Raw genomic sequence first — 23,496 nt, 5'->3', positions numbered from 1 at the left:
GGTACAGCCCTACTTTATGGAGATGCCAGTCTGAGGGGGGAGGCACAGCCCTGCTTTATGGAGATGCCAGCCTGAGGGGGGAGGTACAGCCCTACTTTATGGAGATGCCAGTCTGAGGGGGGAGGTACAGCCCTGCCTTTTGGAGGTCCCAGTCTGAGGGGGGAGGCACAGCCCTGCTTTGTAGAGATCAGCCAGTGGGGAGGCACAGCCATGCCTGCTAGTGTACTGAGACAGGGATAGGTAGATGCAGCTCTAATCTCAGTGATGTCCCAGCCAGATCCCCAGGCAATCCTGCAGGCACCATTAACTCCCCTTTCCCACGACAGCGAGGAAGAGTTTCAGTTCACCGCCGCAGACTACGCCCTCGCAGCAGCCCTGGCTCTGACAGCCTCCTCAGAGACATCTTGGTAAGTCAGGTGACCTTTGCGGCGAACACTGGGCTGAGAATGGGCCATCCTGGCCAGTCCCCTGCCTCCACTACACTGCCACACTGGACTTAAAGAATCTGCCCAAAGTTCCACGTCTAGCGCAAGAGCTCAGACCACACTCCGGATGGGTCCACAGGCAGTAGTGAGGGACCATCCCCAGTGGAGAGGGTGGGGGTCCCCACTTCACCACGAGGCTTCACCTGAGAGCAGCGGGAGGCTGTCCTGGGCCAGAAGGCCTGGGTCCTGGTACTAGCCGAGTCACCAAGTCTCAGGTCCCTGCTCTGTAAAATAGGGGGACTATTCCTGCCCACTTGGTCGTCGTGAAGACAAAAGGAACAAAAATTTGTGAAAGAGCCTTGTCAACGGTATCCGTAGTACTTATTATGCACCTACTGTAAGCAGGGCCCATTTCGGGTATTTTGGGGGCAAGAGAGGATTAAAAGCCGCTCTTGTCCTCAAGAAGCTTAAAGAGCAGCTGGTGATGCCGGGTGTGGGGGAGGACGGGTGGCCCTGGCTGGGGTGCCCCCACGAACCCCGGGCCCTCGGCCCCTGATGGCCTCTGCCACACAGGGAGGCCCAGCTGAGGCGCCAGACCTCTGCGGTGGAGCTGGAGGAGCGAGGGCAGAAGCGGGTGGGCTTCGGCAATGACTGGGAGAGGACGGAGATCGCCTTCCTTCGGACCCAGTGGCTGCTGCGCCAGAGACGCGACCGAAAGGCACTGAGACGACGGGTGAGGAGTCCTGGGACCTGCACCCCATCACGGGCCGCCCACCTCATCTACCCCCTTCTCCAGAGGCAGCTGAACATTCAGGAAAGAGTCTAGGCCCTGGTCTTGGACCCAGTTTGAATCCCGGCGTCCCAGCCCTCCAGCTGTGTGACCCTGGGCAAGCAGCTTCCCCTTGCTGAGCCTCAGTTTTCTCATCCGTGAAACTGATGTATGTGGTGTATCAATTCTCGGGGTGGGGGTGGCCATTGAACAAGACTAAGCTTGTTCAGTGACCTTGCCAGTGCCGAGAACACAGAGGAGCCTCAGGACACACTATTCCTGACAAACATCAGGGAGCTGAAGCCACTCTCCGTGCCCCCTCCCCAGGGCAAGAGAGCCACAGCTAATACATACATGGGCTTTCTCCGTGCCCATGTTTTTTCACGTATTAGCTCATTTCATCCTCACTACAACCCCACAGAAAGGTGGGGGGATATTGTTATCATCCCCATTTTACAGATGAGTAAACTGAGGACTTGCCTATGGTCTCACAGGTAGGAAGTGGCAGAATCTGGCCTTGACCCCAGGCCAGCTGTTCCAAGGCCCCTGCCCTCTGTGCCACCTTGCCTCTCAGCTGCCTGTGCCTGGGGGGCTCCAGTCCATGTGGGTGTGACTCCAGAGCCTGAGTGTCAGGGGGAAAGGTGACAGCAAAGATGGGGGAGATGTGATCCCCTGGCTCATGGGAGTCACAGATCCCTTCCCGCCTCCAGACGGAGGAGAAGGTCCGGGAGGCCAAGGAGCTGAGAGAGCTGTGTTCCGGCCGGGGGCCCTGGTTCTGGATCCCTCTGCGCTCCCATGCCGTCTGGGAGCACACCACAGTTCTGCTGACCTGCACTGTCCAGGCCTCGCCTCCACCCCAGGTCACCTGGTAAGCCACCGGGGCAGGAGAGAAGGGGTCCTCACCCTGCCCCCGTGCTCCGAGCCTCCAGGGCTAAACGAGCGAGCGTGAGTTCTTTACAGCCCAGCACCTCTCTCCCAGGAGCGAACTTCCTCCCCCAGAACTTCTTGCTGCCTGAGAAGAACCCAGCCCCACAGACCCTGAGCTCTGCCCACCCCCCAGAGAGCAGCAGCTGCTGGGAGGCTCAGGCCGAGTTATTCTTAGCCTCCTCCCAGCCAGCCTGGGGCAGGAAGACTGGGCCACCGGGGAGCCAGCACTTGTAAAAATATGATTCTGGTGGCATGAGAAGGCAGCTGCTCTGAGCTGGGCCTCTCGGGGGTAGGAGGATGACGGCAGGAGGCAGGGCAGGGGGCAGAGGAGCAGGAGGGGAGGCGGGGAGGGCAGCCCCCCCCCCCCCACCCCAGGAGCTCAGACCTGGAGTGAGAGCCCTGTGTCCAGACCCAGCTCTCTCTACTAACTCAGTGGGTGGTCTCGTCACACCACAACCTCTCTGGTCCTGCTTCAGTTTCCTGTTCTGTAAAATGGGTTGAAGGCCTCCTGCCCAGCCTGCATGTGGTGAGGATCTAATGCCACCTCTACGTGGAAGCCCTCAGAACTTGAAAGGTGCTGGGAAAGCAGAAGATGCCCTTCCTGGGACTGTAACCATAGCAGAGCTACAGTCTAGGCCTTGCTGGTAGAGGGAGGGGCGGGGAGGTGGGAGGTGTCCTCGGACTGGGCGTGGTGGAGGTGGAGGTGGGCGTGGCGGAGGCGGAGGTGGGCGTGGCAGCTTGGGGGCCCTCAGTCCTAACCGGAGGGATCGTTCACGCAGCTGAGCCACTGTTTACTGAGCTCCCCCTAGGTCTTTCGGCAGGGAGTCAGACATTCTGGGGGAGAAGGAAAGGATTTCAACAAATAGTTACCAGGAGCATAATCTGCCCCAGGCCCGAACCACACACAGTCTTCCCTCAAAGAACTTTCAGCCCAGAAGAGAAATGTCAACTCAGAGAGAAGTGCATTCATGGGTGTAATTTGTTTTTGTTTTTGTTTTTTTTAATTTTTTTTTCAACGTTTATTTATTTTTGGGACAGAGAGACAGAGCATGAACGGGGGAGGGGCAGAGAGAGAGGGAGACACAGAATCGGAAACAGGCTCCAGGCTCCGAGCCATCAGCCCAGAGCCTGACGCGGGGCTCGAACTCCCGGACCGCGAGATCGTGACCTGGCTGAAGTCGGATGCTTAACCGACTGCGCCACCCAGGCGCCCCATCATGGGTGTAATTTGAAATAAGAGTAAAGATAAAGGTGATGAAGTGGCTGCCTCCCCCATCCCCCCTCCTCCTGAGGATCCAGGAAGTCTTCTCAGAGGAGGCAACACATAAGCCAGATCTTGAGGGTGAATACACCGTGGTCTAGTAGGAGAGAGGGGATAAGCACACAAATGACAGGGATCACAAAGGAAACAGCAACATCTTATACTTGAACCCATTTTTACTGACCCAGCACTTTCTTCTCGTTTGAGCCCTGTGGCCACCCGCAGCTCAGAGAGGTAATGTGACTTGTCTACTCCTAAGGTCACACAGCCAGTTTAAGTCAGAATTCAAACTCAGATCTCCTCCCAGCCTCCTCCCAGTCGGCTTAGAGAGTAGGAAAGTCATCCTTGCAATTGTTATTTTCCCTTGAAGCACAAATAATTCCTCGGAAGTCAGAGAAATGGGAAGCCCTTGGGCCAGGACCAATCAAGAAAGGCGTTAAGGGAGTTGGCATCGGGGCTGGTCATGGCCAGATGACATGCATTCAAAAAAGTGTGCCAGGGGCTAGAATTCGTGTTGAGTGCTGGATTTCTGTGGGGACCGAGGCAGTCCCTGCCTGTAAGTGGCTGGTCAGGTAGGAGGACGGCTCCCGCCAGCTGGCCTGGGCTAAGGGGGGGGGGGGGGGGGGTTCAGTACCTCAGCTGTCCTGCCTGGCAGCCAAGCCCTGCCCTGCCCTGGCACTTAGGCCCATATCTAAGGCATTCCGTGGGAGCTTCTCAGGAAAGGGACTCATTTCCACCCCCAGCAATGTTGCCACAACAGGGAGCTGAGCGTGGTAAGTGCTGGAAGCAAGGCCAGGCCCACCTCCAGCAGGAGGGACTCGGGTGGCCCCTGGTGCTCCTGGTTTGGGGGGTCTGGTTTTTCATCATCGATCACTTTGGGCAGGGCCACTCACTGTCCTGGGACTGGCCTCCGGGGCTCTGTCCAGGCCCCGGCAGACACCCAGCCCCCAGCTCAAGAGGAAGATCCTGGCACACCGGGTTGGTCAGGCAAGTACATTCATTCAGCAATCATTGAGCACTTCCTGAATGCAGGGGCACCAGCAGGACAAGTTAGGCAAAGCCCAGTCTAGCCATGTTAACTCTGCAGACATGGGCCCTGGCCATGATTCTATCTGATACCAGACTCCGTCTCCCAGGCCAAGCAAGCAGCCTTAAAAAGTAAAATCCAATACCAAAGTATGCGAAGAAAGAACATTTAGAGAAAGAATAAAAATCTCACTCTTTTATGAGGGCCTCTCTGAGCCAGGCTCTGGGCTGGGCGCCTGGCCTCTGTTGTCTCACTTAATGCTGTTTTATGACTGGCTGCCATTTACAGTGAGATCTGCACAGCCCATGCCTTCGAGGGCCTGTCGTTCAGGCAGGAGCCCAGAGCCCAGAGAGGGCAAGATGGGCGCTGAGGTCTCTGGCTGTCCAGGCCTTGCCCAGAGCTGCAGCTGCTGCTTTTTTTTTTTTCTGGGAAAGATGGAAGCTGGCCGGGCCCAGGTGTCTGGAAAGTTCCTGATAGGTGGGGGGTGGGCAAACCTGACTTTGGCCCCCAGGCTTAGGAGAGGTGGAAAAAGATTGGGTACCGAGATTAGGCACTGCTCTCCCCAAAGGAAACTTAGTTGGGCTCCTTTCAGAAGAGGGTGCAGCCCAGGGGCTGTGTGATGGGGTGTGGGTGTGGCACTGTTTGGTTGCCATGGGCACAAACAGGGTGCGGGGGTAGCCAGGCCCCAGGAAGGTGTCGGACTGTGGCCGGGGCGCCCTCTCTCGGCTTCAGCCTGCTCTTCAAGCTCAACCACCACGGGGGCTGACTGTCCATGCAGCAGCCTCTTGACCCAGAGACCCAGAGAGGGAGACTGACTTGCCCAAGGTCACACAGCCAGCTGTGTCAAGAACCCAGGCCTCCCAGCCTTCACAGACTTTCACGTGCCAGCCCTGACCCCTTAGGCCTCCAAACCCCTGCAACGGGCTGTGGACAGAGGCGAGGCCACCTCACAGTCCAGTGCCCACAGCAGGGAGAACAAGACACCAGAGTCCACAGAAAACATAGGGCCGTGTCCAGGGTGCAGTGGGCTGGGGCAATCCGCTGGGCCACCCTTGGCAGTCACATGGGGAGTTGAAAGAATACTTCTGGCCTGGGCCCCACCCCAGAAATTCTGACTCCAGAGTGATCTGAGATGCAGCCTGGGCATGGAGATTTTTTTTTAACGGCTGACATAAGATAAGAAGTTTATTTTTCTTTCACCTGCGAGCCTGATGTAGACAGGGTGGGGCGGCCATGGCGACTTTGCTCACAGATCCCTCAGGGACTCCGGCAGCCCCAGTCTTTCCCGATGCGAGATGCCGGCCACCTGGGCCACGTTCTTGGTGTAGGATGGAGGGGAAAATGACAGAAAAGGGGACAAAGCGTCATCGATAGCAGCCTTGTGACACTTGTACTTCCTTTACAGGACTTAGTCACATGGCCACACCTAGTAGAAAGAGAGGGTAGGAAATATGTCACACACTGGGTGGCCCAGTGATGAATCCTGTTCCTTTAGAATAAGGGGGAACGGCTATTGGAGACCAATGAGCAGCTCCTGATACGAATTCCCAAGCCTTGTGTTCAGAAACTGGGCATGGAGATTTTCAAAGCTCTCTCCGGTGATTATAATGACCGCCAAGTACAGAATTGCCATCCTGAGAGGTTGATGAGGGAGGCAGAAATGGGGGCACTTTCCTTGGCAACACCCTCAGAGAGGAGGAAAAAGCTGGGCCCAGGTCCCCGGGGGTACCTCTGGTAGGGGAAGGGGCAGCTACCCCTAATTACAGGTTCCCTCTTCTCTGCTTCCCAGGAGCATCTATAGTACCCAGGGCCCAGGAGAAAAGCTTTGCATATCTTCTCCCGTTTGAGGGTCAGTGCTCTCATTACTCCCATTTCACAGATGAGGACAACTGAGGTTCCGTGCAGTGAAAGTGATGCCTCGGGTCACATAAGCAAGTAAAGAGCACAAAGCTGAGGTTGGAATCCAGGTCTGAGAGGCTCCAGATCCTTCCCGCTCAGAGCCACCCAGCCTGCCACAGACCACCGTGTCTCCACAGGTACAAAAACGACATGCGAATCGATCCCCGCCTCTTCCCCGCGGGAAAGTACCGAATCACCAACAACTATGGGCTGCTGACGCTGGAGATCAGGAGGTGAGACTGTGAGGTCTAGAGAGACCCATGACCCCCAGACCCCACCAGCACCGAAGCCAGAGCAGGATTTCTGAGTCGGCCTCACCTTCGGAAGAACCTGGGGTGCTTATGAAAACACTGATTCGCGGGAGGGACCCTCCTCTTGCCTCCCAGGAGGCAGATTAAGGACGTCTTAATCTGGAGTGGGGCCTGGGGATTGGTATTTGGCAGACAGTCCCGCGTGATTCTGATGCCTGTAATACACGAGAAGTAACGTGGAATCAGGGGCCAGCCGGAAGGACTGAGTGATGAGCTAGGAATGCTGGGGGCGCTCCTCGCTGGAGGAGGGAAATCACACGTCCCCGCACGCACGCACGCACGTGCACGCGCACGCACGAGTACAAGAGGAAGCAGTTAGGTGGGCCGATCAGGAGATGGTGAGCCGTAAGCATGGTTTTAGAGGGAGACGCAGCGTGCATGGAGGGAAGCCGTCGGGGGATTTGAGCACAGTCCTCCCCAGAGCAGGCGCTACAGTGCTCACACGAGCTGCCCCGTGGTGGCCTCCGGTGCTGAGCCCTGCGCTAGGTTTGTGCGCATACGATTGATAATGCCCACCGCTGTTCTTGAAGGGAGGCATTGTTATGTCCATGTTACGGGACAGGAAATCCAGGCTCCAAGGGTCAGGGGTCTTGCACGGCTCGTGCAGGGCAGGGCCCGGGTTGGAGGCCGTTCTCTCCACCTGGGTTCTTTCCAGTACGCCAGTCCCTCCATCTCAGCCAACTTGGACTTCAGAGATACGACTGTGGACAGGACATCGATCCTACCCTGCAGAAGCAAAGTGGGGATGCGTGGACGTAAATGTCTGACCACTCAGTGCCACAAAGGGACGTGCCCCAGGGGCTGTACAGTCAGGGAAGGCATGCAGGGCTGGGGTTGCCTGGAGGGGCAGGCGGGACTGGTTCCAGAAGCAAGAGGGATTCCTGCCCCGTGCAGCCAGGGTAAGAGCGGGGACACCCAGGAGCCCTCGGCTTGCTTATGGGACCAGATGTGCCACGTCCTACCGATGACTCTGTCACCACGTGGCTCTGGAATGGAGCCAGCCCAAGCTCCGCTGGGAACCAGACAGGGTTGGCCTGACTGGTGATGAGACCCAGGCCTGAGATTGAGAACACCTGGGCATCTGGCCCAGTTCTGGCACCGCCTGGCAGTATGCCCTGGGCAAGTCCGTGCCCTGCTGCTGCTCCAGGATTCTGATTTGGAGGTGTTGACAGGGCAGGAGACTATGCCTTGTAAGAGAGCTTGTCACCTTGAAGCTGGGTTGAATTCTGGGTGCTGTGTGACTCTGGGCAAGTCACTTAACCTCTCTGATCTTACACAGTCAGTAATAACAATCATATTTTCACCTGAGGTGGACTAGGCTGGTGTTATGTCCCTAGTTTTTCAGAGAAGGACATTGAGACATGCCAAAGGGCAGTGGCTAGCCCAAAGGCACATAGCTTTGCAGAGGTGGGGCCTGAACTAAAGCCTAAAGTCTCCCCTGCGAGGGCTTCGTGTTAATCCCCGCCTTTCCTACCCATACGTGGGGACTTGAATTTCCGATGGAGCCCAGCAATCTTGGGGCGGGGGGGTGTCTTCTCTCCTTTTCAGATGCACCATTGAGGACGCAGCCACCTACACAGTGAAGGTGAAGAATGCATACGGCCAGGCCTCCTCCTTCGCCAAGGTCCTCGTCCGAAGTAAGTATTCCCATTCCAACCGGCCAGGCTGGCGCACAGCAAACCCGGGATGAGCAGACGAGGACGTGTGCCTGTGGTCAGATTGAGGAAGGGCCCTTGACACGGGGGTCACCTGGGATCAGGTGACCTGGGCAGCCACAGAGACTCTCTTCCCTGGGGCCTTCGGAGCAAGTGAGAGTCGCCTCCCTCAGACTGCACAGTGTCCAAAGAGCGTGCTCATCTTGTTAGGTGGGACTCGGGTCCGGATCTAACTCAGGACCCCTGGAAGAGTGGCCTGGCCCTGCCAGCTCTCCTGAGGGGTCCTCAGGGGGAAAGGCTGAGCCCTACCAACTCGCCTCTTGACCTCACTGCCCCATCTGGGTGCTGGTGCATATTTCCCAGTTGTGCAGTTCCCAATTGGTGTGATTCCCAATCCTGGAGGTTCCCCCGGGGGCGTCTGAAATGACAGCGTAAAGCAGGGGAGACACTCAGGAGTCAGCCAGACCCGCGTCCATATGCTGGCTCTGCCACTGACTGGCTGAGTGAGCCTGGGCCACCTCACTCCACTTCTCTGAGCCGCCGGGCCTGTAAGGGGGACGCCTTCTACATGGCTCAGGTGCTTAGGCTGATTAAATGCGACGGTATAGGTAAAGCGTGGCGTGTAGGAGGCTTTGGGAAGGGATAACTGTGTCCCCCACCCCATGACCAGGGCAGCATGTACCCAGGAAGCCACAGCTCTGGGCCCAGGAGAATGCTGCCTTGCCTTCAGGGCCCTGAGAGAGAGGCTGCATGTGTGAGCATGTGCGTGCACACACATACGCACACACACACACACTCCCTGGTCAGTAGACAGGCTGGAGTCCAGTCCCCCTCCCTGCCTCTCACCAGACCTTGTTAAACTGTCCTTCACAGCCCTCTCCACCCCTCTGCCCTGTTCCCCAAATAGATCTTGGGTGGCAATTGTCCCCTCTGCCAGTCTGGCTGGCTGCAGAATCTGAGCTGTCCTTACAGGCTGTGCCTAGAGTCAAGCCAAGGTCAGGCATCAGGGCCCTGCCTCCCTCTGTCCACCCATCCTTCCCATCACTTCTTCCAGACCCCCAACCCTCCCTCCCTCAAGGCCAGCAACCCTAGGATCCACTCAGCTTCTTGGCCCCCAGACTCCAGCCAGACACCTACTAGGAGCACCCGTTCACGGTCATTCCCACCCCCTTCCCGGCTGTCGTCTCCATAGCAACTGATAGAAGACCCTGGGTTGGGGGGTAGGAGCTCTGGGTTCTAATCCTGAGTCTGTCGCTGACTTTGTGTGACTTTGGGCAGCCTCCTGACCCTCTCCAGGACTCACTCAGGAAGGGCCTTACCGGGGACCAGTTGCCTCATGGCGTCAGGCTTCCGGGGTACTTGCAGGGTGATTACACCTCAGTTTCCTCATCTGTATGAGGGGATGATAACGGCATCAACAGACAGGGTGTCGTGAGGATGTAATGAGTTAATATGTGGCACGTGAGACACCCCACATGAACAAGAGCTGTTACTCTCCTCTGGTGGTCTGTGTCACATCACCTTGGAGTTCACCCTTGAGCCCCCACATGGCTCTCTGAGCACTGTCCTTCCCCTGCGGACTGTCCCCAACTGCACCAGAAATCCCAGTCCGACCAGACTTGGCTTCGATGAATACTGTGTGATCCTGGCAGTGAGTTTGGGCAGAGGATGAAAAAGCCACCATTTATTGGGCACCAGCTATGTGTCAGGCTCTGGCTGAGGGCTTGGTTTATGTGAACTCACTTACTCAGAACCCCAGGACCACCAGCTAGGAACCACTGTCTGCCTTCTACCAAGAAAGGAATAGAGGCCCATATAGAGGCCCAGGGGTGAAAGAACTTCCAGCAGCCAAAGATGGACCCACCAGGAGGTGGGTCCTCCCACCAGGAGGACTCAAACCCACACCCAAACCCACACCTCTAATCTAGTAGGAATGTGAGGTCTGAACCTTCTCAAACTCCATTTGCCTTGGACTTTCAGCCTACGTGGGGAAGGATGCTGGCTTCGATTCGGAGATCTTTAAAAGTAAGGAGGCTCAGGGTGGGACGGCCTTCGGGGGGGGGGGGTCTGGGCTCCTCGTCAGACCTTCCAAAGCCCCCTTTAGACAATTAGCCACCCATTGCCCACAAAGGCATGTCATTGCATATGAGCTGTTCATACTTGCACATTGACTTGGTGGGGGGGAGGGGGGGCGTTGTCCCCAGGTGCTGCCCCCAGCTGCCGAGCTGTCCAGGGGCCAAAGCTGAGTGAGAAAGGCAAAGCCAAACAGACAAATGGACATGACTCTGGCCAGTTACTATTTTGCTTCATCTGATCCCACCTAGAGAAATCTCTGCCCCACCTCCACCACCCTCCAGGACCGGGCCTCTCTTTCCTCGTTAAGACCACCTCGGAGACTGTGAATCCTGACCCAGAGGAGTGGGATGTCCCGGGCTAGGCGGGTGGCCTCAGAAGGCTGCTGACCTCACTTCTGTTCCCACCCCAGGACTGATGTTTGGCCCCAGCGTGGAATTCACATCGGTGCTGAAGCCGGTCTTTGCCCGAGAGAAGGAACCCTTCTCCCTGTCCTGCTTATTTTCGGATGATGTGTTAGATGCTGAGCAGAACATCCAGTGGTACCGAGATGGTGAGGACGCCGCCGTGGAAGCCAGAGAGGAGCTAGAGCCATGGCTCCACCCCAACACTGGTCCCTGGGTCAGGGGAGAGAGGAATTGAGCTATGCCCCTGCCCAAGTACACGCTGAGTAATGAGTGCTGAAGAAGGAGAAGAAAGCAGGAACAGAGGGCAGGTGGATTCAGATCTGGTCACCCTACAGAGGGTCAGCAAGCACCTGTGGGTGCCAGGCCCCGTGCTGGGTGCCAGGGCAGGAATGGGCAGATGTGCCTGAATTCAAGGGACTCTTCATGTAGGAGGAGGGAGGAAGCTGAAGCACAGTCATAGCCACTCCCGTTGACAGCCAGGGAGGAGAAGGATGGCAGGACCTCCTTCCCCACCTGTGACCAGGCCTGCAGCCACAGGTCAAGGAGAACAGCCCCCAGCAAGCCCCCCTAGGGAGATTGCACCTGCTGATGGCAGGGGGTCGGAAGGGTGGGGAAGCCACAGGAAGCCCTGAGAAACAGTTGCAATAAGGCTGAGATGTCTTCCCAAACCTGTATATCTTCTAGAACAGAGGTCCTGACAGGAGGGAGGCATGGAGAGCAGGATGGCCCGACAGTGTGGCCTCGGGGCCAGACGCCCTCCCTGAGCCCCAGAGTGCCTTCGCTGAAGCCCCATCCCTCTCATTACAGCCACACAACTGAGTCCCCGCTCCCTTCACTGACCCTACCCCCCTCAGTGAGTCCTCTGCCCTCCTCACGGACACCCCGGCTCCCTCAATGAGCCTCCAGCTCCCACCCACTGAGCCCCCAACACACACAATGAGCCCCCAGCTGCCCCGCAGAGACACCGGCCTCACAAAGGGCCCCGTCTCTCCTGTTCCTGTTTCCTCACAGCACCTCCAACGCCTCACTGAGCCGCCGACGGCTTCCCTAAACTCCCATTCCCACTGGCCCCTTCCCTGGACCCTGCCCTGCTCCCAAGACAGAGGAGAGTTCAGGGCTAGCTTGGCAGAGCCCTGGAGGCCACCACCCCCTCCCCAAGTCCCCAGCCAAGCCACAGGCTACAGCCACTCCAGCCACGTCAGCCATGCCTCTGCCTAAACCCCCAGACCACCTAACGGTTCCCAGATGAGGCCAGAGCTCACACTGGACCTCTCCCCTCCTCAGGGAGACTACTGAGACCCTCGGGTCGCCGACAGATCCTCTACGCAGACCGCCAGGCATTCCTGAAGGTGTCCTGTGCCTACAAGGAGGATGAGGGGCTCTATACCGTCCAGGTGCCTTCGCCCTTCGGGCCCCAGGATCAGAGCGCCTACGTGTTTGTGAGAGGTGAGAGGGGCTTGGTGGGTAGGAAGCGTAGCTGGAGCCCAGAGACCAAATTGGCTGTGGGACCTTAGGTGAGTTTTGCACCCTCTTGGGGTCTCAGTTTCCCTGTTATAAGTAGGGGTGTTGAGTGAGAGTCTCTAAGAATCCCTGTTACATCCTGTGACCCTAGGACACAGCTGAGTCTCAGACTCAGTGGGAGCTGTGGAGGGAGGGCTGAGCATGGGCTAGAATGACTCTAGCGCCTGGTAAGTTCTGCCTCTTGGTCTTCGATCTGGTTTCAGATCCTGGCTTTGCCGCTTCACTAGCTGGGTAGCCTCGGGCAAATCGCTTTATCTCTCTGAGGCTCAGTTTCCCCGTCCACAAAATGGGGGGATGCCCCGGGGCTCAGGGATTAATTACACTGATCCTTCAGGGGCCTGGAGTAGAATGGGCCCCTAGTAATTGGCACTCCCACAGCCCCCCCAGATGCTGTTGTTCAAAAGGAGGAGACCATCATTATGCAGGTCCTGGTCCTCAAAACCAAAACCGAGCCCTGGAGGGTTCAAGCGGAAGAGGTTGTTGGACGGGAGGGGGAGGGGTCAGTTGCCGAGTAGACGCGGACTAGAAGAACCTTCCCGTCTTCCCCTCGCCCCCCAACCCTCCTCTCTGGGTTTCAGATGCGGCAGCCGAGAAGCCGGGGGCCCCAGGCTCCCCTCTGAACGTCCGCTGCCTGAATGTGAACAGAGACTGCCTCATCCTGACCTGGACCCCGCCCAGCGACACCCGGGGCAGCCCCATCACCGGCTACTCCATCGAGCGGTGAGTCAGCCTCCTGAGTGGCAGAGCCCCCAGGGACACCTCTGCCTGGTTGTGACAACAAGAGTGGGGGCCACAGGAAAGAGGGAGCCCCATGCTTGGCCTCGGAGCAGGGCAGGAGGTAGACCAGGTTGCATAATTTAGGGGCTAGGGAGGGGTGTCCATGCCTCCAAATCTGGGGACAGCCCTTGGGTGAAATCCTAACTGCCACTCCCGAGCCACATGACTCACGGCTTGTCCCACTGTCTGAGCCCAGAGTGGATCCCCCGTCTGTAGAGCGAAGGGAATCCCACCTGACACCGAGGGCTGTGAGGGTGCAGTGCACCTCCAGGCACACGGGAAATCTGCACGGAGGCACTGGCTGTCGAGGGTGTCGAGGGTGGTGGCGAGTCCTCCTGGGGGCCCGAGGTTGGAGCCAGGTTTTTGAACGGACAGCGGGACTGGAACCGGCAGCAGTGAGCTGGGCCGGCAGTCTGGGGTGGAGAAGTGGCCTCCGGAGGGGCTCACACCGGGAAGGTTGAGTCATGGGCTGGGGCTGGAGCTGAGGCCTCTCTCCCACAGGTGCCAGGGCGAGTCTGGGCAGTGGGTGCCCTGCCACGAGGCCCCCAGTGGGACCTGCCGGTGCCCTATCCAAGGCCTCATCGAAGGCCAGAGCTATCGGTTCCGGGTGAGAGCCGTCAGCAGAGCGGGTGCCAGCCTCCCCTCCAAGGCTTCAGAACTGGTTGTCATGGGCGACCATGACGAAGCCCGGAGAAAGAAAGGTGGGTACAGAGGCCCTGAAGGGACATTCTAGAGCATCAGTCAGGGCATAGTGAGGACTGCCTCATGCAGGACACAGGTGGCACAGCCCCCATTCCAAGCCCTGTTCCAAGGTGGGTAGGGGGAGACATGACACAGCCCTCAGGAACTGCTAGTCTGATGGGGGAGACACAGTCTCAGGAACTGCTAGTCTGATGGAGGAGACACAGTCTCAGGAACCGCTAGTCTGATGGAGGAGACACAGTCTCAGGAACCCCTAGTCTGATGGGGGAGACACAGTCTCAGGAACCGCTAGTCTGATGGAGGAGACACAGTCTCAGGAACCGCTAGTCTGATGGAGGAGACACAGTCTCAGGAACCGCTAGTCTGATGGAGGAGACACAGTCTCAGGAACTGCTAGTCTGATGGAGGAGACACAGTCTCAGGAACCCCTAGGCTGTTGGAGGAGACACAGTCTCAGGAACCCCTAGGCTGTTGGAGGAAGTGCAGTGCTGTCCTCAGGAAGCCCTAGCCCAAAGGGGAAGGTATAGCTAGTCTGATGGAAGGAACATGAATCTGCCCACAGGAGATGCTAAACTGAGGAAGGACCACAACACCTTCTTCAGATGCCCTTAATCTGAAGGAGGAAAACAGCCCTGCTTCAGGAGCTGTCAGCCTGGGGGCATGTGGTGGGGGCCCCCCCACTGCCCTTCCAGCCTTGAGGGGTCAGTCTGACTTGGGTTTGCCTCCAGCTCCGCCGTGCCCTAGGAATCCGACCCCAGACACATTACTTCCCTTCTGTCCCCATTTGCCCCAAGAAGACAGAGCACCTCTCAGGGTCTAGAACAGCAGTGTTCTGCTTTAGACCCCTGAGAGTCTGGGGGTCAGACAGCACCTGCTTGAGGTCAAACAGGGAGGAGCTCAGAAGCCAGGACTGGGAACAGGGCGAGGAATCAGCTCCCAGAGTTGGCAGGTCCTGCCCTGACCTCTCCTGCCCTAGCCCCCCGCCACACACAACCTCTGCACCCCCTACTTCTCCCCCAACATGCTCCATTCCCCAACGTGCTCCATTCTCCACCCTAGAGATCCCCTTTGACCTGGGAAACAAGATCACGGTCAGCACAGATGATTTTGAAGGTACGTGTGAACCTCCTAACCCTTTGCCTCACGATTCCAGCTTCCTTTTGGTTCTGGAAACTCTGGGACACAAACTGGCAGAGAGGCAGAAGCTGTCCCACCTGTGGGGTGTGGGGAGGGGAGGGCGGTGAGGTCCAGTCGGAGGAGGCCAATGTTCTCAGGTGACGGTGGCCCATCTTGCTGTGCCCCTTGTAGAGGAGGTAGCATGTTGGGGAAAGTCCTGGGGAGGATATTGGGAGACCTGGCTTCTCCCCCTGGCTGTGCCTGGCCTTGCTGGGTGACCTGGAGCAAGTTCCTACCCCTCTCTGGGCCCGTTTCCTCCTCTGTGAAACGAGGGGTCTCTGACGGCCCACCCGTCTCCGCCCCTTGATGACTCTGATTCCAGACTTTGTGACCATCCCCTTACCTCCGACCAATGTCCACGCCAGTGAGATCCGTGATGCCTACGTGGTTCTGGGCTGGGATGAGCCAAGGCCTCGGGGCAAAGCCCCACTGACATACTCTCTGGAGAAGGTATGGAGACTCCAAGGGCCCCAGCCCCAGGCTAGGCTGAAGAGTAGGCATGCTGTCACCCGGGGAGGTGTGGGGGAGCTGGGAGAAGCACCGAGAGACCACAGGCAGTGTCCCCTAGAAGGGAATCCCTGCCTGGAAGGGCTGAGATTGGCCCTACACCGGGGCAGACCTTTTGACGTGACCTCAGCCCTCCCAGGCCAGTTACTGGCGGCAGCTCCCGAGGCCGTTCATGGAAATACACAGAATTAAGGGACACAGACCACAATAACAGAAGTACAATCCACCATTTCCGGGGTAGCTCCCCGCCCCCAAGTCTGGCTGGCATGGAGTCACACATCCAGTCAAGCCCCTCTTCCTGGCCAGGGCCACACGGGGAGGGTACCCTGGAGCCAGGGTCACGGCCAGCCGCACTCACTCAGCAGGGAGGGCGGGGGCGGGTAGCGCTGGAGGCAGTTCTCAGCCAGACAAAGTGGGGGCAGGTGTCTGGGGATGCGGGCAGCTCATTGGGAGTGGATTTCACAGTGGAGGGGAGGCAGCTGGCAGAGTGGAAAACAGCGTGGTGTTAAGATCAACTCAAATCCTGACTTCTGCTGTGTGAGCCAGTTTCCTGAGCTCCCTGAGCCTCAGTTTCCTCCGGCATCGAACAGAGGGTGAAATAAGACGCGGCACACAGCTGGGCCCGCGGCTCTGGGCCTGTAGACACGTCCCGGGGACACGTTCTTGACTCCGACTCCCCCGAAGGAAGAGACCAGAATTACCTTCTCATTACTTGCTGCACACGGCCCGGCATGTAGTAGGGGGACAGCACAGGGTTAGCGAAAGTTCGGGTTGTTCAAATGGGCCTCTCTTTGCACGCGCACGGGTGATCCTGTCTTTCCCACATAGGAAAGCCATGCATCATTGAGGACTTGCTTTGTGAGGCTCTAGCCATGTGATGATTAAAATGTTGGGGTCAGATTGCCTGGGTTCAAATCTGGTCTCTGTTACTTACTAGCTGTGTGACCTTGGGCAAGTTAGTTAGTCTCTCTGTGCCTCAGTTTCTTCTTCCGTAAAAGAGAGCTAATAACCGTACGCACCTTAGAGAACCAATATGAGGATCAAATTAATTAAAGTACGTGAGGACTAGAATAGAACCTGGCTCACAGTAGGTGCTCAGCAACATTGCCTGGTTTTTATTGTGATTTTCTTTCCCCTAGCTGGGTTCTGGACTACTGACAGGCAGGTGGGCCTTGGGAGGGGAAAGCACAGAGAGGGCAGAGTCAGTGAGCTCCCCCAGTGCTTCCGGGTTTTAACTGCCATACCCAGAGGTAGTGGCCTCTGGGCGTCTTACTCACCTGCCGCCCCCCTCAGCCCTTCACCCTCTATCTGCCCAGAGACGCAGCATCTATGGCTGCCTTTTGGGAGCCTTATGCTGTGAAGAGGAAGCAGGTTGGAGGCACCCACACTCAGACACACCAGTTATTAGATGCGTGACTTTCAGTCAAGTGACCGAAACTCCCTGAACCCAAGTTTTCTCATTGGTGGGGAAATTAACACGTACCTTGCAGGGTTATTGTGAGAATGTATTCACTGCCTCACTTGTTGGTCCCACAAACATAGATTGAGCACCTCCCATGTACCAGTGCTGTTCTGGGCCCTGGGGGTTTGGCAGTGGATAAAACAGACAAACCCCTGGCTCGTGGAGCTGAGATTTGAGTAGGGGGTGCAGGATGGGCGGTAAAGAAGATAAATCAGGAAAATACTTAGCACATTAACTAGTGGTAGGTGCTAGGGAGAAAGACAGAAAGCAGGGAGAGGGGTTGAAGTATTTGGGGGAGGGTTGGCTGACTTTTTGGATGGGGAGCTGGGGAGTCCTCTCTGAGAAGGTGAGTTTTGAATAAAAGCCTAAAAGAAATGAGGAGACTAGCAGAGATTTCTGGAGGGAAGAACATCCCAGGCAAAGACACCAGCAAGTGCAAAGGCCCAGAGGCAAGAGCTGGGCCTGTTGCCATCCGGAAGATCAGGGAGGCTCAGGGGGAAGGGAGAAGTGGATGTGGCCAGATGGGTAGCAAGGGTCAGGCCATGAAGAAGCTTCCACCCTGAGGGAGATGTCAGATGGACAGATGGGGATGTGATCTGACTTGTGTTCTGAAAGGATCCTTCTGATTGTCATTTAGAGAAAAGAGTGACGTAGCTCAGGTGAGAGATGATGGTGGTGATGATGATGATGATGATGTTGATGGCTTGGATCAAGGCTGTAGCAGGGGTCAATAAGGTGATACACCATGTTGGTTTCTGGATAGATTCTGAAGGGGGAGCCAACTGAATTTGTTGATAGAGCATATTTGGGACGTGAGGGTCAGAGGGAAGGAGCCTAGGATGGCTTCAGGGATTTTGGCCTGAGCAATTAGAAGGATGGGTCCCACCAACCAAATATGGGCGGGTTTGGGGGCAAGATCCAGAGGCAAGTTCTAGACATGTTGAAGGTGAGATGCTCAGTAGGCATCCAGGCAGAGATGTTGAGGGGATAGGGGATCCAGAACTCAGTGTTCAGGGGCAGCCTGGGCCGGGGGTTAGAAGTTAATGAGAGCTGTGTGGGCACAGAGCCCGGTCCCAAGCAACTGCTTAACTAATGCGGGTTTCTTTCCTTTGTCACAGTCGGTCATAGGTAGTGGCACCTGGGAGGCCATCAGCTCAGAAACTCCTGTGAAATCTCCAAGATTCGCCCTTTTGGATCTGGAGAAAGGGAAGTCCTATGTCTTCAGAGTGCGATCAGTAAACCAGTATGGCATGAGTGATCCATCGGAGCCCAGCGAGCCCATCGCCTTGAAGGGGAAGCCAGGTACCCATGTGATGCAGGAGAGGGGGGCAGACCAAGCCAGGCCAGGCCGTCAGCATCCAGAGCGGGGACTCCACCGCTGCAGAGACAAAGCCATGCTCCATTCCCTGTCCCTGACCCCTTCTGCCTATCACGAAGCTGACAAGCAGCATGATCTCAGCCCTGATCTCAGAACATCAGGATCAACGTTTCTCTGGGTGGGGAGCTCGTGAGAGTATGGAGACTTTTTCCAGATCAGCAATTCACAGGTTGCAGAATCCAGCTGGTCCAGCACAGGAGCTGAGTGCGAACAAGTGGTCCCTCAGTTCTAACGCTGTCCCACTCCAAGCTCTGGCTCCCCAGGCAGGGCGCCTCTCATCAGCAACACAGCACGGGCCTGGGCAAGTCATTTCCTAGCCGCAAGCCTTGGCGTCCTCACCTGCCAAACCTGGTGTTCTGAAAGCCTAGGTACCGCTCCCGCCTCCGGCCCCTTTCGGAGTCTCCCAGCTGCGTCTCCATCCTGGTCCCAACCTCGCAGGGCCCCTCCCTCTTCTGAGGCCCCCGGATTCTGGGGTTCTTTGGTTTTGATAAGATCAGAAGGTTCCCTGCAGCTGTCGCGACTGACTAGCCCTTTAAGGAACCCAGCCGCAGCACGCCCTATCCAATAAAAGCCTGAAGTGCTGCAGGGCCCCTTTGGGGAAGATAGCAAAGTCCTAGATTTGATCTGTTTCACTAAGTTAGGAAGTATATATATATATATATATACGTGTATACACACACACACACACACACACTCATAGCAAGTATGGATGGATTGGTGGACAAGTGGTGTTTTTCTTTAGTCGTGGCCCAGGTAACATGTAGACATGATTCAGAGTCTGGCCAGTGAGCGGTTTGTGATCAGATGTGAGCAGTCTCTGGACCAGAAGGCAGTGTCAGGGCAAAGTTCCTGTATAGTTCAGAAAAGGCGAGGAGAGAAAAAGAGGGGAGGGGGGAGGGAAGGGAGGAAGAAAAAAAAGCATTTGTCTGTATTGTAAAAGTTAAATTATTATACCAAATGAGAAGACACACACACACACACACACACACACACACACGCCAAAGAGAGACAGTGGTGAGGGAGGGAGGGAACGGAGACTAAGGATTAATGAATGGAGGCTTTCATGAGGAAGCAGAGATGTTCGGAGGTAAGAGGGAGGGAACTTGAGAATAATAGTCTGGGGCTGCCCCTGGGCCCAGGAGGGAATACCCAAAGCCCCAGGGCATGACTGCCACCCCCCTGCCACTCTTGATTGTGGTGGGGGCTCCTCCCAGCCTTTCCCCACATCCCTCCCCTCCCCCGCAGCATCACATCACCCACGTTTCTGTTTTTTAGCTACTCTGCCTCCTCCAGCTCAAGTTCAAGCGTTCCGAGACACGCAGACCTCTGTGTCCCTGACCTGGGACCCGGTGAAAGGCCACCCAGAGCTCCTGGGCTATTACATCTACTCCCGGGAAGCAGGATCATCTGAGTGGCAAACAGTTAACAACAAACCCATCCAGGGCAACAAGTGAGTTTGCCCCAGCCTTCCTGCAAGGAGGGGCCATAAGGACCGTGGCACCTGCCGTTTCACAATATGGCACTGGGCGCTGGGCACTATTCCAAGCTCTTTTCCTATATTAGGTCAGTTCATTCTAACAGCAATGCTCTGAGTTTAGGACTGTTGTTTTTCTCATCACTATGCAGATGAAGAAACTCAGGCATAGAGCTCTTAAGTAACTTGTCAAAGTCCCTTAGCTAGTAGTGGAAAACTGGAACTTGACCGGATGGGCTCTTACTCAGCAAACGCTGGCTGAGGGCTTGCTGCCTGCAGAGGTGACGGACTGGGTCTCGTCTGTCCGGGAGCTTAGAGACAGAGAGAGGCAGAGGGTGCAGCCCGGGAGGCCTGGGTTCGGATTCTGCACGCACCCCTCCCTTGCCTGGTGCTCGGGCATGGGTACCCGTACGTTCTTCTGAGGCTGGGTTCCTCATCCGTCATCTGGGCAGGTAGGACCAGACTCTCCTCTCCGCGGAGGCTCCCTCCTCACTCGGTGGCCCTGGTCCTGGCAGTCACAGTGAACCTCGAAGCTTCTGGGCTCCTGACTTCTGTCGGTTTTGAGGTTCTGTGGGGTCAGGGGCTCCCCTCCGTTTCCATCAGATGACTGCCTGGGGGCCCTGAGCACACCTGGCTGGGCTCCCCTTGGCCACCAGCCCCTTGATTATCTTACCCAGAAAAAGGGACAGGACCTGGGACCCCCACAAGTCTTTGGTATCTCGTGGTCAGCTGTGAGGGGTCACTCATAATTCGTTATGGCTAAAACTTCCCAAGTTGGAGAACCATCAGATTTTTGACAAATTTTGACAAATGTGACCAGGTTGTCCCTAGAATAATATCTCTCCTTCAACTTGCATTTGATGTGCTTCCCTGAGGGGAGGCAAGGGTGGTGAGAGAGTTACTCAAGGTATTGACACATCTGCGACACACGTCACACATGAGGAGTGGCACACTCTTCTGGAACGTCCAGAGAACTCATCACACGTGTGCGTGCTGACGGTTACATATGTCATGGCTGGAAAGAGGCTAACCACCACTACCCAGGAGTAGCTGCCTTGTGTGATGGCATAAAGGGAGCCCCGCTGGACTGTGGGGGTCCGGTCTGCCATACCGCCGGGCCCCACAGAACCCGGCTCATTGTATGCTCCGTGTCTGAATGTCCTAACGGATGACTAACGAATGGGCAGGCTCTGCTCTGGGACTCAGGAGGCCTGGGCTATGGTCCAGGTGGTGTTTCTAATTGGCCGGGTGCCCTTGGCTCTCCTCTTTCCTTCTGGGGGAGGCCCTCCCCACCGGGAAAGTGCAGAAATTGGACCCTTTGATCCGTAAGGGCCCCTCCGCTTTCCGACATTCAACTTCATCCGTACCTCCAAAACAGGGGTAACAACAGTACCTTCTTCTGAGGGTGCTGTGACAAGAGCCTGCGATTACGTAGATTATAGGGAAAGCCAGGGCGTGGCTGCCGTCATTGCTGTCATGGTCACCATCTGTTGTCAGCAGGGGCTGGTCCTGGGAGCCACCCCCAGCCTCCCCTGACCAGGTGCTCCCTGAGCAACATCCCCCCCTCCATGCTCCATCCCTCTCATTGAGGTGTGCTCCCCATGAGACATGCATGTCCCTGAGCAGGGAACTTACTGCTGTGTCAGCTGTCAACACTTGACTGAGGTCCTCAGGTCTCATCCGGGACAGCTGGCTGAGAGAAGCTCCCTGTAGAGCAAGATTTGCTACAGGAAACTGTCGATAAGTGGAAAGAGAGAAAAAGGGGTCTGCCATTTGGGTTTTATCAGGAAGGGGCATTTTTGTCTAAACCAGAGTGTCTCTGGATGTATGTCTCTGGATGACAATTCTCTTTCTGGGTCTTTGAATTTTTTTTTTTTTTTTCAACGTTTTTTTATTTATTTTTTTTTGGGACAGAGAGAGACAGAGCATGAACGGGGGAGGGGCAGAGAGAGAGGGAGACACAGAATCGGAAACAGGCTCCAGGCTCTGAGCCATCAGCCCAGAGCCCGACGCGGGGCTCGAACTCAGGGAGCGCGAGATCGTGACCTGGCTGAAGTCGGACGCTTAACCGACTGCGCCACCCAGGCGCCCCTCTTTCTGGGTCTTTGAAAGGATTCTGTGTTTTAGAATCACAGAATCCATGCAGATAATATGAACCACTGCTGTATTTCAAGGACGAGGCCCAAAGTCCTGGACATACACCAGATAGCACAGTTCAGGGGTTGGCTGCCTGGGCCTTCGGGGGGTAGCTTTCCCAGCATATCTGCATTTTAATGGTGGACTCTGGAAGAGCCACACCCTTTAACATCTTTTTTTTCCCCAGTTTTATCGAGAGATAATAGACATACGTGACTGTCTGTGTAAGTTCAAGGTAGACAGCATGGTGGTTTGATTTACGTATGTTATGAAATGATTGCCACCATAGGCTTAGTTAACATCCATCATCTTCTATAGGTACAATAAAAAGAAAAATCATTTTTCTCGTTGTGATGAGAACTCTTAGGACCTACTCTCTTAACAACTTTCCTGTATATCACACAGTGGTAATAACTGTGGTCCCCACATTGTGTATTACATCCCGAGTACTGATTTACTTTATAACTGGAAGTTTGTACCTTTTGACCACCTTCCTCCAACCTTTAAAAATCTTAATAACTCACCATCCAGGGTGCGGGCATCACTCTGGAGGCAGAGGCAATAATCTTTAGGCATGAACTGGCCCTAGGGGGGCCGGGGTGGCTCAGTAAGTTAAGCGTCTGACTCTTGATTTCGGCTCAGGTCATGATCTCACGATCCATGGGTTCGAGCCCTGCATTGGGCTCTGTGCTAACAGTGCGGAGCCTATTTGGGATCCTTTCTCTCCCTCTCTCTCTACCCCCTCCCACTCGCTCTCTCTGCCTCTCTCTCAAAATCAATAAAAAATATGCTTAAGGGGCACCTGGATGACTCAGTCAGTTAAGCGTCCAACTTTGGCTCAGGTCATGATGTCACAGTTCGTGAGTTCAAGCCCCGCGTTAGGCTCTGTGCTGACAGCTCAGAGCCAGGAGACTGTTTTAGCTTCTGTGTCTCCCTCTCTCTCTGCCTTTCCCCCATTCACACTCTGTCTCTCTCTCTCTCTCTCAAAAATAAACATTGAAAAAAATTTTTTAATAAAATAAAATAAACTTTAAAAAATTAAAAAAAAAACAAACAAACAAAGAACTGGCCCAAAACCTCAACTCCTACCTCTGGTGGCCACTTAGCCCACAAGATTGTTCTAGAAAGTTGAGGACATCTGCAAGTTGTTTGACCCTCCCTGAAAGCTTACACATTTCTCTTCCAGGTTTACGGTCCCTGGGCTGAGGACGGGGAAACAGTACGAGTTTTGTGTCCGATCAGTCAGCGAGGCTGGGGTAGGTGAGAGCTCAGCGACCACCGAACCCATCAGGGTCAAGCAGGCTCTGGGTAAGTCCAAAGGGCAGGTCCAGTCTGCATGTCTCCTGGGGGCAGCCCTGGGTGGGGCAGAGAGTGGGGGCTTATCGACCACATCTTGGAGGGTCTAGTCCCAGAGACCAAGGGGGCATAAGTCCTCTGAGGGGAACTAAAGCTGACCCCCCCCCCCCCCAGCACCTCCCTGCCTTTCCTTTGGGGAGGAAATGACAATGGCCTGAGGCTATGGGGCAAAGGTCTCACCAGCTCTGAGGCCCAGCTGCCCTCTAGGGAGTGGAGTCGGGATTACCGGCAAATGCTGTTGGCTAAATTAGTA

General features: G+C 56.0%; 1 protein-coding gene across 4 annotated transcripts in view; it reads left to right on the top strand.

Annotated features, from left to right (window-relative positions):
• The window catches only part of MYOM3 (myomesin 3), a 49,247-nt gene that overhangs the window by 4,727 nt on the left and 21,024 nt on the right, over positions 1–23,496 (top strand). For 2 of the 4 annotated variants that reach the window (XM_086716036.1, XM_086716035.1), the window contains 15 exons: positions 327–407; positions 999–1,158; positions 1,905–2,062; positions 6,446–6,541; positions 8,168–8,256; positions 10,255–10,299; positions 10,760–10,900; positions 12,039–12,200; positions 12,854–12,995; positions 13,554–13,753; positions 14,814–14,867; positions 15,253–15,380; positions 18,018–18,201; positions 19,553–19,727; positions 23,074–23,195. In XM_086716036.1, the coding sequence (XP_086572162.1) occupies positions 327–407; positions 999–1,158; positions 1,905–2,062; positions 6,446–6,541; positions 8,168–8,256; positions 10,255–10,299; positions 10,760–10,900; positions 12,039–12,200; positions 12,854–12,995; positions 13,554–13,753; positions 14,814–14,867; positions 15,253–15,380; positions 18,018–18,201; positions 19,553–19,727; positions 23,074–23,195 (1,937 nt within the window). Of the gene's footprint in view, positions 1–326; positions 408–998; positions 1,159–1,904; positions 2,063–3,361; positions 4,156–6,445; positions 6,542–6,609; positions 7,106–8,167; positions 8,257–10,254; positions 10,300–10,759; positions 10,901–12,038; positions 12,201–12,853; positions 12,996–13,553; positions 13,754–14,813; positions 14,868–15,252; positions 15,381–18,017; positions 18,202–19,552; positions 19,728–23,073; positions 23,196–23,496 lie in introns of those variants that run through there. The other 2 variants (XM_086716037.1, XM_086716038.1) reach the window with 2 other exon arrangements.

This window comes from Puma concolor, chromosome C1 (genome assembly GCF_028749965.1).
Source record: "Puma concolor isolate L17-30 chromosome C1, mPumCon1.1.hap2, whole genome shotgun sequence".
In the NCBI taxonomy this organism is placed as follows: domain Eukaryota; kingdom Metazoa; phylum Chordata; class Mammalia; order Carnivora; family Felidae; genus Puma; species Puma concolor.
Note: the sequence above shows the minus strand (reverse complement) of the source record. Positions and strands in the feature narration are given on the sequence as shown.